Source organism: Trifolium pratense, linkage group LG1 (genome assembly GCF_020283565.1).
Source record: "Trifolium pratense cultivar HEN17-A07 linkage group LG1, ARS_RC_1.1, whole genome shotgun sequence".
In the NCBI taxonomy this organism is placed as follows: domain Eukaryota; kingdom Viridiplantae; phylum Streptophyta; class Magnoliopsida; order Fabales; family Fabaceae; genus Trifolium; species Trifolium pratense.
Genome location: NC_060059.1, coordinates 29,573,400 through 29,594,004, shown reverse-complemented (window position 1 = coordinate 29,594,004; position 20,605 = coordinate 29,573,400). Strand labels below are relative to the sequence as shown.

The following is a 20,605-nucleotide window of genomic DNA, read 5'->3' as shown; positions in this document are numbered from 1 at the left end:
AATTTTTGAACACGATTTCTACGTCGGGACATCCAAATCACAGGTTGAGACTTAAAGTTGAAGTTTCAGTTATGCTATTAAGGAATTTGAATCAAAAATTAGGATTATGCAATGGAACAAGACTTATTATTACGAGATTGGGAAAACGTGTTTTTGAAAGAAAAAAAAATTTCAGGAAGTAATATTGGTGATCAGGTTTTCATACCTAGATTTTCTCTGACACCATATGACGTGAGAATTCCTTTTAAATTTCAACGGAGACAATTTCCTATAATGATTTCTTTTGCGATGACTATTAATAAAAGTCAGAGACAATCTTTAAAGCATGTTGGGATATATCTTATGTCGCCAGTGTTTTCACATGGTCAGTTGTATGTTGCAATTTCAAAAGTTACTTCTAGAAAAGGATTAAAAATATTGATCATCGATGACGACGGTGATGATACGACTAAGACTTCGAATATTGTTGAACTATCGTTTAATCAACTTTTTTCATATACCTTACATTATTGGAATTATCATATATTATTTAATTATTATATATCTTACAGCTAATCAGACCCGTGCACCGCACGGGTCGATGTTCTAGTTTTGTTAAGTAATGCAATTCTGATATTACTGAAACCCTAGTCGTCACTTTATGTTTCTCTCTGAACTTTAACATGGTATCTAGAGCAAGGTTCGATCCGCCTTGAAACATTCGTAGTTTCCGTTGTCGAGTTCCCAAAAAAAAAATTGGGAATCTATTTGTTTTGATTTTCGGTGTTTGATTGATTGTTTTGTTTTTGGTTCCAGTATTTGATTTTCAGTTTGTTTCATTGGTTAGTGTTAAAGATTTGATTTAATCTTTAATACTGATTTTTTGGTTGTTGGTTCTTTTCCGTATTGTTCAAAGAAATCGATTGAAGAAAGAGTAAATTTGTTTTTGAGGAATAGCTTAAAGTGAATCACAATTTTCTGTTTGTTGAGTGATGTTAATTTCGTCTGCAGCCGCCGTATTGAAGCTAATAGCTATTCCAGTATATCAAAGGGTCACTTTTATTGTTGGCAGAGTTGCCGGTGCCATATACTCTCATGGAAGTATAGTGTATATGGTAGGTATATGAAGAAGACGGCAGCACATGCTGATGGAATTATGTGCATCGGATTGGTATTTGATTTAAATCCTCTCTATTGAGTTGGATTGGTATGATTGATTTAATTTAGTTCAGTTCCATTTGATTTGGTTTTGGTTATGTTTTGTTTGGTTATGCTTCGCTTCTTGCGGTTTGGTTTGGTTTGGTTTGTCATGACTGTTTTTTGTTTGGTTCTGTCGGGTGAGTTAAGATAGTACTTGCAATCTGTATGTCTGATGAGCGAAAGCTCACAATTTGTCTGGTGAACGAAAGCTCGCAATCTGTCTGTCTGGTGAGCGAAAGCTCCAATCTGTCTGGTGAGCGAAAGCTCGCAATCTGTCTGGTGAGCGAAAGCTCGCAATCTGTCTGGTGAGGGAATACTCACAATCTGAATCTGGTGAGGGAATACTCACAATCTGTCCGGTGAGCGAAAGCTCACAATCTGAATCTGGTGAGGGAATACTCACAATCTGAATCCGGTGAGGGAATACTCACATCTGAATCCGGTGAGGGAATACTCACAATCTGAATCCGGTGAAGGAATACTGTCTGAAACTGAAACTACTCTGAAACTCTGAAGCATGAAATCCGAAATCTGAAGCTGAAGTCTGAAATCTGAAGCCGAAATCTAAAGCTATTAGTTAATTTAGTTTATTTCAGGGTTGATATTGTGACAAGCTCAAAGCTTAGTAAGCTTTAGCTTGAGGGGTAGTATTAGAAAGAAAAAAAAAATATTTAGTTAGAGTTAGTATGATTTTTGTTTCTTGTTTAGCAAACTCTCGATGATTATCTGTTAATGCATCGTGAGTTTGAGGGGAAGTGTTAGATAATAATATTATTAGGGCGTTAAGTATTGGGCTTTATATGTTAGTAGTCTAGAAGTCCATTAGGAATTATTATAAATTGTCTTGTAATCCTTATTTTGTTAAGTAATGCAATTCTGATATTACTGAAACCCTAGTCGTCACTTTATGTTTCTCTCTGAACTTTAACAAATCCAATTATTGTTAGCTTCATCCTGAACGATAAGAATTTATTAAAGGTTAGTGATTTAATCGATGTCAATCAAGGTTGTTCGATAGAAACCATGTGATTGAGTAATTTGTGATAGAGATGTTAATGAAATTTTGAAGATCTCACTTGTTAACCTTGGAACATGAAAATATAACTCATACCTGAGTTGACTGAGTTTAGGTTCGGGTTTGAGTTTTTCCTGATTTTAAAAGGCGGCGGTGGGGCGAGTAATAAGGGCATTGATACCTATTCTGAACCCGTCCCCGAACTCGCTCCGCTTATATCTGATTACATTTTACATTCCTTAAATTATAAACCCTTAAACAAAATATTAAATTTTATTCATATGTTTATTTTTATTTTTAAGTTGAGTATTAAACAAGTTGTTTTTTCTATTTATATTTTTTGTTTAAAAAATCATATTGTCGAAACAAAATATTTTCGAAGTTTACCCCTTTTTTTAATAAAAAATTACCAAACCTCGACCTAAGGTTACATGGAGGTGAGGTGGAATGGGGATACCTGGACCTCAGGGGATACACGAACCCCATTGGATATGGGTTTTGGGTTTTATTTTTTATCCCCGTTGAGATTTGGGGATACCCAATCTTTATGGGTTTGGGTTTTAGGAAGGCAAAATATGTCCCCGCCCCATTGACATGCCTAGATATGAGATTATTTGACGCTTTGATAAAAAAAGGCTATATTCAGTAAAAAAGTATATATAGAGTATGTGTTGATGTGATGATTAACAGAGATGATGGGAAAGTGGAGGGAGATTGGCAACAATTACGGGCTATACCTATTCCCCCCATGATCAAGCATAGGCAAAGATTGATGAGCAAAGGAGTTCTTGGTGATTCTAATTGTATTTGTTTGTCATAGATACACAACATATACAATTGACAATTATTTATTGATTGTGTTGATAACTTGTTGGCAACAAGTTAAGTTGTGGAATGCATTGTAAAATTTAATGAAAAATGATGAAGGTTTTAATGATGTTTTCAAACATATTTGACACAATTTCATCACTCAACAATTGATTTCCTTTGCTATGACATCTCGGAGTTTAAGGCGCAAAAGAAACTTGCAATTATGGGAGCAGAAAATTCAGAGCACGACATAGGTAATTGACCGCGCCAATAGTACCCTCCAGGTCTGGCGGCAGGCGCGTGAACCAGCTGATATAGGCCAGCCATGGCAATAACAAGTCCAGGTTACACCATAGCAACCTCCGCAGCTATATTACATCAAATGCAACCTTTGATGTAGCCATATTTGTTCATGAGCAACGTATAGGTATGGGAGCTTGTCTTCGCGAAGACAAATTGAGTTTTATCTTGGTCATGACAACACTTGAATATGTTGTAATTACAGCACAAGAAGCAGAAGCGTAGTGCTTATATCAATGTATCCAATGGATTGCTAGCTTGAGTTATAAATTTATAATAAAGTTGCCTCTCTAAACTAGACTGTAAGATTGTTGTGGATGATGTAAACAAAATGAGTATCAATCAATCAGAGTATGGTTTAATTATTCAAAATTGTCGAACCTTATAGTTGTTTTTACTACCCGTTGAGTAGCGCTCATTTTCATAGTAGCTAAACTATCCTTACGGGATAAATTCCTCATCCCTCTTTAACTATGCTGCCCTGATACATTGCCCTAAAATGATGCATAAACTATACGAGTGCAGCTTTGCTCCTTTTCTACTAGCTCCTTTTCTTCCTGTCCATTGAATAGATGAATGACATGTGGCAAGACAAAAATAGAGGGCTGAGATTTAAAGCTTATTGAAAAACAGAGATGGAAATGCGCTACTTCTTGTTTCTCTCTGTCTTGTCATCTTCGCATCTGCAACCTCTTCCTTTCACCGTCGATCTCCGGCCGTCATAGCGACATCGTCCTTACTCTATTCTTTCCCACACATCGCGTTCCTACCGTCACAACCGAACCTCGCCATCTTGTCGAGCCACCGTCACGAAGCGACCCAGAAACCCATGATAAAGAACCAGAATATTGAACAACAGTTAACACCCATGTCACAAATTGAATCAACGTCATTTCAACAAATTTCAAAGAAAGGATCTAAGGGTCTAACACCTTATTATAGAAACTGTTTTAATTCAAATGCAGTGGAAAAATTACACAATTCATAGTTAAACAGATCTATTAATTTAAATGGATTGAAAATTTCTCTCTGTTTTTTTTTATAATCAAATCTATCAGAATTCATCTTTGTTTCAACTCAAATGTAGTGAAAATGGCCAGAGGGCAAGTCATGATGGCGAGGTGGTGTGTGGAAAAGAATGGAGGAAGGACGCCGCTGCTGTGACGACGGCGAGCGGCGGCGAAAGGAATTCTGAAGGGGGGAGATGAAACGATAATTATACCGAGAAACAAGAAGAAGATGCGCGTGTGTATATTTCCTTTTCTACGTTCCTTATTCTTTAAATCTCAGCCCTCTATTTTTGTCTTGCCACGTGTCATTCATCTATTCAATGGACAGGAAGAAAAGGAGCTAGTAGAAAAGGAGCAAAGCTGCACTCAAACTATACAGTCATAAATTGGGATTGGTAAAAAAGTAATAAATTGGGATAACTACGAATCTATAGTGATGTTACAGACTTGTGTATCTAGAAAGGTGCATATATTTGAGACTTTCAATAATCCTATGCTGCAGCATACTATGGTTTTTTCTTAAGGCTGCACAATTTAAATTTCTTAAAATTATGCCTCGATCGATGCTAATAATTATTATCCGGTAGGCTGGAATCAAATGATTCACAGCACATGCTTAGATTACAATTAGGCAATTTCTTGAACAATGTCCGTTTCAATGAAAAATTCTAATGTTTCATGTGAACCGCACTATATATTACTAATACTATTAGTATATGATTGGTTATTGTTTGGAAAAATTTTAGTTTGATTTTTTAGAAGAATAATTTTTATTCAAATTTTTTATATTTTACTGTTAAATTCTAAATTATTAGGATTTCCTATTCAAAAAATTGGAGGTTAACACAAAAAAAAAATCATAATACTTTAAATACTGAAAGGATTAATAATATTGATAAAAATATGTCAATCTTTTGAAAGATTATTTTTCATAACATCCTAATTAAGGTGTCTGCTATTCAACAATCAAAATAGCATTTTTTTTTTCTTAACGTAAAGTACCTACTCTATTAATTTCATTCATAATACTCCTTCCGTACGTACCACAATATATGTCGTTTTGATACTTTTACACATATTAAGAAAGGTAATTAATGTTGTATGGAAAAGAGAGATTATGAGTTGATTTACAAAATTGTCCTTCATTTATAGTATAGAAAAAATAAATTGAAGAATTGAAAGAAGATAGAGTAATAAATAGTTAAGGGTATAATAGGAAAAATAGTATTAAATACTTCATTGAGAATATAAAACGACATATATTGTGGAACAATTTTTCCCCCCAAAGTGACATATATTGTGGTACGGAGGGAGTAATATCACAAATACAAAGGGGGACATCAATGAAAATGTGGAAACTAGCTTGTTGAGTATGCCTTGAAATCTCAGCGACAAGAACTCAGAAAAATCTGTGTTGAATCTTTGCAGATTTTGTGAAAAAATATATTTTCTTGGAGGACACTCTGACTTGGATTTGTTTTATTTTAAAACATATTTGTTACTAATTTTTAAGCATATATTTTTCTATAAATAGGGAGTGCTTTGTTCATAGAAAAATAAGGGAGCAACAATGTAGGGTTTTCAATTAAGATTTGCCGCCAACACAAGGCTAGAGTTTTAGAGAGAAACAAGAGGGGTTGTCTCTTGGTATAACTCTAGAGTTGGGCAAAGGGAATTGATTACACCTTGGGAAACACTTATCAAATTGAGTCTCTTGGCCACAAGAAGAGATTTGAGTTTTGGGTAGAATTAGGATTAATTCCTTGTAACCCAATTGGGAATTTCTTTGTAAAGTTACTCTTTGATATAGTGGAACGGAGGGGCTGCTCTCTCCCCCATAATAGGTCATTATTGGACCGAACTGGGTAAACAAATTATCGTGTTCTTTCTTCTCCTTTATCTTCTTTATCGATTATTATTATTATTCTTATCCGCTTAATTATTGGTTGTCGTTCAATTGATCCACACATCAAGTTCTTTTATTGGTGTGATTTACGACGAATTCACAACATAGCTAAGGATGTGGGCTCTCTTGCTAATACATGAGCGACCTCATTGGTTTGCCTCCTAATAAACTCAACCCGAGAGTTTCTAAAATGTGTGTTAAACATGGTCCTACAGTCCTTAATAATATCACCAAGCTCAGACTCAATCTCTATTCTTACTATGAAATTTAGTTACAACAATTTGTGAGTCAAACTCGAAATCCACATGCTCCAGTTGTAAATCTTGAATCCACTTCATGGCATGCAACAATCCCAACGTCTCACCAATGTCCACATTCATAATTGGAGAGAACCATTCCGTCTTAGCAAGTACAAAACTTTTTTGATCATCTCTAACGCATACTCCACTCTATCTAGTGCCTCAAGGGCCATAACTCTTAACCCTTTTAAGATGTCCCATGTAATTAATCTCACATGCTTATTCCTTATTGTGATTATGTTGATCAACTGAAATAACTTCAATTATTTAAATTTAAGTCATTATTGTTATACTAACCTTACTTTACTATAGACCTCAACGAGGCTTAGGGTTACCAAGTGATTTAATAAGTTAGGTCTAAGTAGTTCTAAGGGTATTTGACTTTTCCCAATATTCCTTGTAATCAATTAGGGCTTTAAAAAAGGGTTTTTATCACTTTTATGCCGTTTGAATCGATTCAGATTATAGAGGCAACATTGTGAATCAGATTAGGAGCAAAATTTTGCCCTAAATGTTGTGTACGACTCAAGTCAAATCTTATAGGGGATCCTATGACTCGAGTCACAAACTTTTTTTTTTTTATTCTAATTTTTCGTGATATTACAACCACATTGTTGTGTGTGTAAATTTCAGTGATATTTGTCACTTTGTCTAAAATTCAAAATCAATTGAGTTACAAAAAAGGCACGTGTTCAACCCCTTTCACTAACAAAATCAACAACTAATTACTAACCAAAAGAACTTAATCGTGTTCCCTTCCTTTCATCTCAAATTTAACCAAAAGTTAGTTAAAATTAGGTTAAATATATTTTTAGTTCAATTTTTTTGGATATAGTTTTCTTTTTTTGTTCAAATTTTATTCAAATATTTTAACTTTTTTTGTAAGCAAAACAATGCGTGAGGCAGTGTGTCATTAAAGTTTGTACACCTGTTTATAAGAAATTTCTTAAAAACTCATAAAATTGGATATTAAACCTAATTCAATCTAATAAAATCGGCATATTCAAATATTTTAACTTTATTAATTTATATTCGAGACTGAAATATATATTATTATAAAAGCATAAAAGAACCTATAAAAAGTATGATAACAAAACTAGTTCAAAATAAGAAGATAAATATAACTAAGAAATCTAATTAACATCGCCGCCATCTTATCCGGAAAGAACCTTAGACTTGGTTGCAAATTGCAAACCACAAGTTAATTTTGACCCCATTTTATCTCATTTGCACATTCTCTGTGCTTTTGCATATGCAGTGTCAAGAGGGGGGGTGCGATTTTAATCAATGTCAGAAATAAATTACGTACTTGTGGGGTCTGAAATTATTATTAGTATTTCCATTTTAAAAATTTAGGTTGGGAATTTTGTAAAAAAAAGAAAAAGAAAATTGTGCTAGCTAGGGAATGACCTATATAAGAACATGCATTTGACTTATCAACTAAAATTATCATACATATTAATGGTGTGACCAAATAATTTTGTATGACAATTTTGGTGGTTACAGAACAATGCAAACTAACTAATCATTTCACCTTATTTAATTTGAATTAACTTTCCTATAATTCTTTTGTACACATAAGAGCACAATAATGAAGATGTTATTTATATATATCATGCTTATTTTCTAAGCTTTATATTTTCAAAAAATATTTTTGAATTTCTTAAAAAATAGAAGCTAGCTTTTTATTTTATAAAATTAAAAGCTAGTTTTATGATTGAAGAGAATCTCAACATAGATATAAAAATAAAAGGAAAAGAAGATCAAATATATATTATAAATGGAAAATTAAGTAGGTTCTCGATAGTTTGTCCTTTTGCATCATTTGCACATAATAATATCTCAGTTTTCCATGATTTGCATCATTTGCACATAATAATAATTAAAAGAAGATGGATTTTTAGTAATTTAAAGTTTGATCGCAAGATAAATAAAATTTAGTTAAGAATTGTTCCATACAAAATTGACTTTTAATTCTTCGAATTTTTTTTTCACCATCATTATATGATCCACTGGACGGCCTAATCTGGTTCGGATCAGTTCTGTCATTAAGTGATTTCAGCTTCCTCTCGATTGCAGTTGTGGGAGATCGAATTGTGGTACTTCTTACCAAATCTAACTTTAATCACCATTTAAACAACTAACGATTGTTAATTATTTCGAATATTTCGTCTAGAGAAAATTTGTTAATCACTTATACTCAATTGCTTAATTTTTTTTATGGGCGGTTATGTTAATTAAGAATATAAGGTCCACAAATTAGTTCTCTTGATCTTGATCTTTATAAGTCATTAATGTATAAACTACGATAAAGATTGCATTATTGAGCTAAACTAATTACTTTCTAGAGGTATCAGCATTTTTTATTTGATTTACAATACTAAAGTTTTGCTTCCAAATCTTTGTTGCAAATATTATTAGTGCCTTTGACCACCATCTATGGCATAGTACATACTAAAAAACATATAACTAAATATGGTCATGTGATGATTGATCTCCAGATACATTCTGATACTTATTATATAATTAGATTGTGACTTTAGATTGTTTGTATAAGTGGAGTTTGGAATTGCCTAGAGAAGCATGTTATGGAGGGTAGGTCCTAAGATTTTTAATGGCATGTCATCCAATTTGGAGATTATAATAAGATGATTCAATGGTTCAATTAATTTTAAAAATTGAGACTAAAATTATGGAGAAAAAAAATTAAAGAATTAAAATTACAAATTTAGTAAAATACAAAGATCAAAATTGCATTTAAATTAGAAAAAAAATATTTAATGTTCTTATAGAAAAGTAGGACAACGCCTACTTTTTTTTCTTTTGTCAAAAAGTTTAGTGGTTAGAAATTTCACTGTTAAGGTGAATAAGTGGGATGACCAAAAACTAAATTATATACTCGGATGCTACCATTGAAAAACTTGATCAATGTGAAGATCACTTATTTAAATAAAAAAGAAAAGAAAAAATAATTATGAGGTATATAAGTCAAAATAATTGGTACTTTCATTAAATTATCTATAGGTTTGATTAAGATTCAACACTAGATATTGATATATTAGTGAAGCCTTAAAAGAAAAAATGACTACCATTGTATTAATGTCAATAGAGTAAAAGTTCTTTGTGGATGTAAACTCTTACATGTACACGGTGACAATGTTATGAGTAATCTCACATTGAGTAGTGAGTTGGACTCTCCTTATGAATTTGAGTCATAACAATTGTATTTTCATTCATAGTTTGGCTAGAAAAAAAAAGATTAAATATAGTGTTTGATTAAGATTCATTATCAAATACTTATAGGCAAGTGAAACCGCTAAAGAAAAATGACAGCATTCAAATATATATAAAGTATATATTGACATATTATTTGTACCCTTCAAGTATTGTATATATATATACTATATTAGGCAAAAATTATCATGATATGTGTCTATTTTCCGGTTTTTTTTTTATTGTATTTTTGTTCTAAAACATAGACACACACTCACAAATCCCTCAAAAAACCCATCATTGGAAGGGGTTTTAGACAATTCCCCGAGGTTTGGCCCGGTAATTTTTTTTTTTTTTTTGTAGTGAAGATTTTCAAATTTTCAAAACAATTGAAACATGAGTGATTATGATCAATTATGCTTCTCGATATATTTTTATTTAATTAATAAAGATATATTGAATGATTGTCAATGATTATATACATGAGAAATATTAATTAATTTCTTACAATGAGTCATCAAATAATACATTTGATCACAAAAATATCAAATAATACATTCTAAAAGTAATTTAAAACCATTGACAACTATCCACTCATGTATATTCTTTTAGGTCAAGGATGTGTTGAGAATATCAACATCTTTTATATAAAGGTTTCATCAAATCGACCCAATGAACTTGATAATCTCAACTAATTAAATTAATTAATTAAGAAATTGAGTTTTTTTTTTTTAACTACAAAAGAAATTGAGGCCTACAAGTCATGGGCTCATACCATAGTGATTCGTACCCAACTTATATAGTATTTGTTAGTACTTTTTACTTGAGTAATCAGAAACAAAAAGGAAAAACAAAAAGACAATTATACTAGTCAAACTCAGATAAATTTCTCATTCAGAATGGGATTATAGCTTAGAAATTATATTAATTATTAAGATTCTCATTTGAATGAAATAAGCCCGTGAATGTTTATAAGCGGAGTCTTACGAATTTATTTTGTAATGATAGCCCAGTTCAAATATTTAAGATGGTATTTTTTTGCAAAATATTTAAGATGGTATTGAGTTTGGTATTTTATTTTCTTCTTGTGTGCAGTGGCGGAGCTAGCCCGAAAAATTGGGACGGATCGCTACAAATATAAATTGAATATACAAAAAAATTACTAAAAAAAAGACGTAGTATATTGAGGGTGTGTCTAATATTTGTAAACTTAATACTTTTTAATTAGTTCTTATATTTATGTTTATAGTATTATATGAATCTCTCCAACAAAAATTTAAATTTTTTTAACAAAAGATTGATCAAACATGGATTTTTATACACAAACTCTATTTTAAATAAAAATTTGAGTACTTTTTTCTCCAAAAAAAATATACTTGAATACTTCGACAAAATAAATTACATATTTTAAAACATCTATAAATTATTAAACAATAAAACATTAGAAGGGATGCTTAAAAAAATAAATGAAGAAGGATATTTGAATTATTAATATATAATATAGAATTCTCATCCAAATAGCAGGGGTTTGAAACTCCCGCAAACCGAAAACTTGTTAAAGAATTCTGGATAGTCTGGTTTGAAATCCCCGCAAACCGAAAAATAACAAACTACACAGACTATTTAGCGGTGGTTTATAACCGCCGTTAAATATTACACCTATGGAAAAAAAAAATCTGGGGCGGGCCATGACCATGCCCAGCTCATGAAGGGCTCCGCCCCTGCTTGTGTGTGAAAAGGATGTGTGAAGAGTCTCTCACATTTAATAAATAAAATTTGACAATATATTTTATAAAATCGAAATAATTCTCATCTTACGATCCTATGAATTGATCCTATGAATTGTGTAAAGAGCCTTGTTTTCATGAGCTCTCTTTCATTTCGTTCACACAGTTATATGATAGAAAATATGCACAATTTTTCCTTGATTTTTTATTTTATTTTTCACTATAATCTTTGTTGAATAATGCCTTGAAATCGTAAAAATCAGAAAATTTCATAAGCTGAGCTAGGCGCAGGTCTGACTGAGTTGGACTCAATTCAGGTGCATATTCATGCATTCGTTTCTGCCAACTGAGCTGGGCCCAGGAATGCTGAGTTGGGCGCATGTGCGCGAGCCAATTTACAGGCAGTCCATTTTCAAATGCTTTGAACAGGGTTTTAGGGTTTTTTTGGCCAACATAAAGGCTAGGGTTATAAGAGGTCACTCTTGGGCAAACTCTAGGATTAAGAATTGATTCATCACATTGACAAACACTTTTCATATTGAATTTCTTGGACTTTAAATATAGTTTCTCAATGTGTGGACTCTAGAGTAAACCCGTTAGTTCAATGAACGTAGATATAGATCAACGTTTGAACCTCTACGCATTAGAAGTAACAATGTGCAGCACGTAATAATTGAATCCAATCCATGTCTCCTTCAAAGTGTATATAAAAATAAGTCATGTAATTCAAGTGGCCATTATAAAAAGAGCTTCCAAAGCCACTACTATATAATTACAATAAAAAACATGTTATAAAATATGTTGGAAATATATGGATACAAATGCAACTACCATAACCATAATAACTGAAAGTATATCTAGGATATATAATATTTAGTCAAAATGTTCCTTAGTGAGAGAGAGAAAATAAAGATGTGAAACATGGGGACACATGTGAGCACATGAATGTTTGGAGAAGGAATAGGACAAGAAGTTGAGACCTTAGCTAGGGAAATTGGTCAATGAGGTTTTAATGAACAAATAACTTATCATGGAGAATACCATGTGCTTTGCAAATTGCAAATATACGCCAAAGCTAACTAATTAAATTATATGGAGAACCTAGCTACCTCCAAATTATCTATTATATAATAATTCAGCAATCAATAGCTTAAGAGAAATGAATGACATGAAATTTGATAAATAAAAGTACAATATTTTAATTTTTGCTTTCTATATTAAAATACTATCATATGTAAAACTCAACTTTTAATTCAAGTTTGAATTTAGTTTTCTCTTATTTTGATATCGTTTTATCATTTTTTCACTGTTCAGTGGACAAATTCATTCTTCTTTTTGAGATTAACTTTTGTCACTCTACCCACTTTCTGACGTGCCCTGCGAATTTATCAAAACACTTCGTCTATTACTTAAGTAGCGGACACCCGCCAAAAATAGTCTACTTTTATAACGTCCGCTACTTAAGTAAAATCTCCTTTTTACAACATAGGGCACGGAAGAAACCGGTAGGATGATGAAAGTAAATCTTTTTTTTTTTGTTTTGTTTTTGCTTTTAGTGGTGAACTATGGGCCTACTACTATAAAATTAAAATTTTGAGGCCCCCTCTAAAGGACTAGATACACCCCCTCTAGGCTGGCCCGGTTTATGAATATGCATTTTTCACAAAAGTAAGGCTAACTCTTCTCATGAGTAATATAATAGGAAAAATACATGTTAATTATGACACTAAAGTTTGACAAGTCTATGACAATATCCACTATACATTCTTATAATTCAATTCAAAGTTCACATTCTACAATATTGATGGTCGGTGATACCATTAATCCAAGAGTTTCCTCTTCATTCATCAAGCATTCGATAGATATCTAATTTTGTTTTGACAAAAACTTTCTTGCTCATCACAAATAAAAAAGTTCAATACTAACCTAGTCTTTTGACAGAAAAATGATGCACCAATGTTACATTTGAATATCTTTATTGTTGGCTTGCACCATCAAATTACCGGTGGTTGGGATAATCAAAGCACACCTCCCTTGTGTTGATGTTTTCTCTTCGAGCCCTCCGTGTTTCTTTTATATTTCTTGAATTTCCAATTTTGCCCTTGCAAAAAACTTCGGTTTATAGAAATCGAAGTTTTTTTTTGCCTTGAAAACAAATTTCACTTTATAAAAACCGAATTTTACTCTAAATTTGTACTAAAAAAAATTCGGTTTCTGCGAACTGAAGTTTTTACCAAGGGCAAAATTGGAATATTTGGGGTATAAAAGAAACACAGGGGGCCTGAAGAGAAAACATCCCTTGTGTTTTGTACTGCTCCCATATCTTTAACAAGTTTCTAATATGAAGGAGCGATTTTTCTCGAGAAATAATATATTGACTATTGAGGGACTTTTACGACATTGACTTTAATAGATTTAACGTTTTTACATGCCCAAACTGATTCAAACTTGAGACCCTATTTACATCGGAGAAATTTGTGTCATTTCTTGTCAATATTTGTTACTGAAGTAGGGAATTTTTCTCAAAAAATAAAGTGAGATTCTTCTTTATAAATTTTTTTTTTGAAAAAAAAAAAACCTACTAAATAGTATTAATTTGCATTGGTTTTACAATAAAAATTAAACACAAATTAAGTTTGTGGGCTTTATGTCGTTCTTATTAAGATGTTTTCTCTGCCGACTCCCGTGATTTTTTTATAGTCCAATATTTCAATTTTGCCCTTGCAGAAAAATTCGGTTCGCAGAAACCGAATTTTTTCTAGTGCAAATTCAAAGTAAATTTCGGTTTTTAGAAACCAAAATTTTTTTCAAGGCAAAAAAAAAATCAGATTTTAGAAACCGAAGTTTTTTGCAAGGGCAAAATTGAAAATTCAGAGACATAAAAGAAACACGGGGTCAGAAGAGAACACATCTCTTATTAATTGGCATCCAGTGTCCAAACATGATCTTCTGGGCCTAAAAGAAAACATTTGAAACTTCTATATAGCCCACTATCTTGAGAGTTGGGAGTTTTTATCCAAATAGTTTTTTTTTTGACACATTTTTTTTATAAGTTAAAGATGTGTTTACCCTGAATTTCGGTGAACAAGCGTTAGTTTATATTTAATTACTTGAAAGATCAATTAGTAAATTTTGGAACATTTTCTGTGTTGATTTCCCAAAAAGTATGAACATTTACCATTTTATTCATGAATTTAGGGATCAAAGTTTGAATTAAAAAGCAAACTGTGCTCCTTATAATGGAGGCCTTTGAATTTTCAGGTCCAACAGATTTTTCACGGGTCTTAAAATTAAAGTGCGGAAAAGTTTACTTTACACCCCATAATTATACTCTCACCCTAATATTTTGAATGAACAGTCAATTTTATCCTCGTACATAAACTTAAATCCTTTATTTTTCCTACTTTTTCTTTACAAATTTCCAATGTTTTCCACTTATCAAATAGGAAAACTTTTCTTAAATATTTTGAAAAACATTTTCTAACTCTTCCAGTTCACAACCGGAAAACTTAATAAAACAGTTCACAATTTTTTTATTCTTATATTGTGGTTATGAAGGGTTTATCCAAAGTGGATCGGTTCGATGAAGTTAATGAAATTGTTCAACGAAACTATATGAAAATGTGAGAAAATTTTTCCAGTTTGTTATGCAAAATGTAGCAGAAAACTTTGAAAATTTGTCAGAATAAAGTGAAAGAAGAGGGAAAAATAGACATTTTACTTAAAAAGTAGAGGTGGAAGTATAATTATTGGGGTATATATGGGTAAAATCTGTCTGAATGATCAAGTTAAGCTAGACAAACTGAAGGGAGAGCTCAATAGGATATGAATGATTAAGTTGAGTTAGAGATGATGAAGGTGAATCTTTACGTGACATATATGATCAAGATTAGTTAGACATGATAAAGGTGAAACTCAACATGACTTGAATGATACTCCCTCCGAACACAAATATATATAAAAAAAAAATACTTCAAATTTTGGACACAAATATAAGGAAAAGTCAACTACTTTTAAACTAATTAATACTATTATTCCTAATATACCCTTATTTAATCATTTCACTTTCCAAAAGTTTATGTGATTTCCAAAGCATAAATCACTTTTCAAAGGGTAATATAGTAAACTTAACTCATGTTTTGCATTAAATCAAGAAAATTAACTACACTTAACTAAATTTCTTAAACACCGCGTAAACGATTATTTTTTCTTATATTTGTGTCCGGAGGGAGTAAAGTTGAGCTAGAGATGCTAAATGATCATATTGTAATAGAGTTCACATAGTATGGTCTTCCATACCAATCCGCAATCTACCAAGCATCGAGCTTGTTAAGGCTTTGATGTTTTCTCTTCATATGATCCACATGTATTAATCCACAATACATCAAACATCGAGCCTATTAATTACTACATTGATGTTTGTTCAATTATGTTCAAATACTATATTTCCTCTGTAACAAAATATAAACAAAATCCACAATACATTGATGTATTATAAAGTATGACAAATACTAACCAGTGCCCTCAGGACACTTATTAAACCTTAAATATAAGTATTTATAGAATTTTTATGGGAATACATAAAGTCAACACATTAAAAATAATGTTTAATTTTTTGAATAAATATTTTTTTTAAATGGAGTACTTAAAGAATGTATCGAGTACACTCGTTAATAAGATCCATAAAGTATCCCTATGATTACATTGAATATTCCTATGATTAGTCTCCCACTAATGAATCATAAAAACACCAACATTAAATGCATAATTTTTCCCAATGTAACCGATATTAAATTTATATTAACAAGGTAGAAAGTGAATTAATTACTACTCTATCTTATAGAAATATTAATTACTTGACTAATAGACTGTGATTACTTGTCGGATCCACAAATCATCAATCCAAACCCCAAATCCCTTGTTTGTTCCTAATCCTGCCTGCCTGCCTTCACTGTTGACAGTTCAAACCTCTCTTTCTCTCATTGTCGTGTTTTCTACGTTTGATTCTTTCTTAAACCAACCAAAACCTCACATCTCAAATCACTGTTCTAACCCTTTTTTCCACACCCCATTTGATTTCTTCATCTGATTTCACTTCCATCTTCAATTAAAAGTGTAAAGTTTTGATCTTTAGTTTCATCTACACAAGGGGAAGTGTAAAGTTTCGATCTTTTGCTTAATCTACAACTGGGTTTTTGTTTTCTGCTTCAACCCTTCAACCCCACAATCTCACCATCAAGGTTATGGTTATCATCATAGGTTTTCATGTATAAAAACTCATGTTTGATTTAATTTGTAGATGAAAAATTTATAGTATTTTTTTTATGCTTTGTGTATATTAAATATTAATTATGGCTTCCTATAAGAAACCACGCCTTAGAGATGTGGCTTTGCGCCGTTTATTATCTGTGGTTTTTGTTACTTTATGTGGGGTTTTGCTATTGATATTTCTACTTGGAACTAATTCAACAACAACTATTGAAACTAATGATTTAGAAAGTGTTGATGATAATGATGATGGTTCTGGTTATCATCGCGATTTGAAGTTTACAAAGTTTCAAAAACTTCCACAACAGAGTGATTTGTCACTCAAAGTGGAAAAGCTAAATGATTTGCCTCCAAGAAACTTGGATTTGTTTCCGAATCTGGCTAAGGATGCTATCATTGTTGTTTTGTATGTTCATAACCGGCCGCAGTATCTTAAAGTAGTTGTCGAGAGTCTTTCGAAGGTTGTAGGGATTAATGAGACTTTGTTGGTTGTTAGTCATGATGGTTACTTTGAGGAAATGAATGAGATTATTCGTGGTATTAGGTTTTGTCAAGTTAAACAGATATATGCTCCGTATTCGCCTCATTTGTTTCCGAATAGTTTTCCTGGGGTTTCGGCTGGTGATTGTAAGGAAAAAGATGATGCCGAAGTAAAACATTGTGAGGGGAATCCTGATCAGTATGGAAACCACCGGTCGCCGAAGATTGTATCGTTGAAGCATCATTGGTGGTGGATGATGAACACGGTATGGGATGGATTGGGCGAAACAAGAGCACATTCTGGTCATATTCTTTTTATTGAAGAAGACCACTTTATATTTCCCAATGCGTATCGCAATTTACAGATTCTTACTACATTGAAGCCTACAAAATGTCCTGATTGTTATGCTGCAAATTTAGCACCTTCTGATGTGAAATTCAGAGGCGAAGAGTGGGAAAGTTTAATTGCAGAGAGAATGGGAAATATAGGTTACACATTCAACCGAACGGTTTGGGGGAAAATACACAATAAGGCTAGAGATTTTTGTTTCTTCGATGAATATAATTGGGACATCACGATGTGGGCAACTGTTTATCCCTCATTCGGTGGGCCTGTCTACACGTTACGAGGCCCAAGGACCAGTGCTGTTCATTTTGGGAAATGCGGTTTGCATCAGGGTCAAGAGGAGAATAAGGCTTGCATTGATAACGGAATGGCGAATATTCTTGTAGAAGATCATGACAAGGTTGCGAACATTGATTCGGATTGGGATGTCCATTTCCATAAAAACCAGCCTGGTTATCAAGCCGGGTTTAAAGGTTGGGGAGGTTGGGGGGACGACAGAGACCGCCACTTATGCTTGAGTTTCGCCGACATGTATCACTCCAAAGGCACTGCAGCTCCCTTGTAAGAGTTCAGTTTCTAGTATCTTTTTGTTTTTCCTTTGTTCTTCTTTATTTATAGTTGTTTTTTATTTTTAATTCAGTCAATGTGAGAAAATTAGGTTCTTTCAATACATGAATTCATATTAGAGCTTTAGAAACAGTTTTTTAGGGTCCATAATTACTTTGATAACTACCACTAAATCTTATGTCTTAGTTGTAACACTGAATGGATATTCACTCATATCGGTTCTTCCTCAGATGAAGGAAGCTTTTGTATCATGTGAACTTTTTATCTATATTCATGTTTTGGGTTTTCCCATGTATTAGTCACTGCCACTGGATCTTTCTGAAGGTATTAATTAGTTATCTATTTATGCTAATTGGAGGGTAACTTTCTTGTATGCATCCGTGTCCTGTCTCTGACTTTGCGGTAAATCCTTAATCTTTGATGCAAAGCATGTTAAACATGTCAAATGTTAAATTCCACTTAAAAGTTTTCAAATTTTGCAGCAAACCTCAAACACCATAATAATTCGACGTTTGTTCTCTTGTTCCATAACCTTCTTACTGAGGCTGTTTTAGGCCTTCCGCTTGAAGCATACTAGCATAGCAGAAATGCCGTGTAACCCTTCCAGAGATGACTTAAGTCGGACCTTGTGTTTTATCTTTCCTAAACCGACATAAATTCATGCACTGCCGTTCTGTTACTTAGGAAGAATTATGTAAACATAGGAATTATAGTGTGTGGAGAAGTAAATAAGGTTTGCTTAGGAAGAATTAACAATGACATGATAATAATTTGGGACCGACTTCAGTACCCTGCTCTTGGTCATCTGCTTTTGTCGGATGCATTTGATTTGCAACAACTACTATTCTATAGGTAGCATGTAGCAAGCATTACTAGTTTTCACAGATATGCGCTTCTAAATAAGAGGCATAAAAAGCTTGCAAGTTGAGGTAAGTCATCAAAAGGGTTTCCCTTGAATCTTTTCTTTGACCTTGGTAAACTGTTTTGCAATGTTATTTAGAATTGTTCCTTAAAGTTTGTCATGACTCATGACATACGTCAAAAGATCTTTGTGACTGCATGTCTCCTATGGTATCCTTTTAGTCTATGTTTGGGAGTTACGACGAAAAAGCAGATAATCCATAATCCCTGACCTTGTTTGGAAGGGACATTAATCTCCTGATTTACGGGAACTACAAAATTAAGCATCGGGAGAGGGTCTTTGAGGGTTTATAAAGAAATTCTCCTATGATGGGAGCTGAGCTTATCATAGACCTTTGATCTCGCTTCACCGCCTCTAAAACACTCCCTCCCAAAACAAAGCTTTAAGGACTTTCCCCTTCAAGAATATATCCACTCAATTTGTTATTACACAAGTCCATGATTTCTGGTACAATCAAGTTCTTTTCCTTTTATGATTTCTATGACCTCTTGTCTCTTGTTCATAACATATTCAAAATAATCCCATTCTCAAATGCTGTAAATTTCTCAAAAACAATGGGAAATGGAATCATTTCAACACAAGAAGATTAGCGAAAGAGTTTGAAATAAAACCTGATGATATCTCTGATGAGAAATTAATCTATTGAGTCCATAAGTAGCACTCTAACAACAATTAGAAATTTCACCATATATAACACTGTTTCCTGAAATGTCAAGATTGTTCAATGAGTCTAAACAAAATAAATCAATAAACAAAGGAATTCCACATAAAAATAAAACACCAAGAATCTAATATACATGTCATATTTTTGGCAAAAAAACTATATGCATTGTACATATTATCAAAAGACTACACAAGTAAATGATCAGTTCTCAGTTCTACTCTAATATATTTTTGACTCAAAAATATTTGACGACAACCACCAAGAAAAAAATTATAAACTAAATCACGGAGAAATTAAAGCGTCCATTATCTTGATCCCAATGCAGGCCAATTTGATCTCCTTTCTTTAATTTCCTTCTAACAACAAAATCTTTGACCCATCTTTTAGTCAAAACATGGCTTTGTGCGGAAGTCCATATCTTGAAAACGAGAGAATGAAGAGACTTTGTGTCAACGTCCCATACTTGAACTTCAACTCCTTTTTGCTCAGCCGCTTTAGCACCACCCAACACCATCGGAATCACAAACTCTTGAGTCAATTCTTTCTTCAACAAAAGCCTACTCAAAGCGCTAGAAACATCGCTCTTTTCAAGCACCTTCTTGATCTCCCATTCATCATCAACATTGCATGTCTTCTTATTACTGTTCTTAGTTTCTTGTTTGTTGTCGATTTTTGTGTTGTCATGGCTGGTCGAAGAAACATTGTTTTCAATAGAAGACGAGAGAAGAGAGACGTTGTTGTTGTAGCTAAGATCACTCTTTTCCATATTGATCTTTTTCATCTTCAATGGAAGATCATCTTCACAATAATCCCAATTTCTCCACTTGATCGTTCTCTTCTTTATTGGAAGATGATATTCCCAGTCATCCCAATTTCTTTCATCAGCATCATCATTCTTG

General features: G+C 32.6%; 1 protein-coding gene across 1 annotated transcript; it reads left to right on the top strand.

The window, feature by feature from the left end:
- The first annotated feature begins 16,336 nt into the window (after positions 1 to 16,336).
- Positions 16,337 to 18,423, top strand: LOC123900433 (alpha-1,6-mannosyl-glycoprotein 2-beta-N-acetylglucosaminyltransferase). The gene has a single exon (XM_045951514.1). The coding sequence runs from the start codon at positions 16,811 to 16,813 to the stop codon at positions 18,116 to 18,118; it is 1,308 nt and encodes a 435-aa protein (XP_045807470.1). The 5' UTR covers positions 16,337 to 16,810; the 3' UTR covers positions 18,119 to 18,423.
- The last annotated feature ends 2,182 nt before the right edge of the window (positions 18,424 to 20,605 follow it).

What these genes read in the sequence shown, in the direction of transcription:
- LOC123900433 (XM_045951514.1), top strand. Translation starts at nt 16,811, where the DNA reads ATGGCTTCCTATAAGAAACCACGCCTTAGAGATGTGGCTTTGCGCCGT.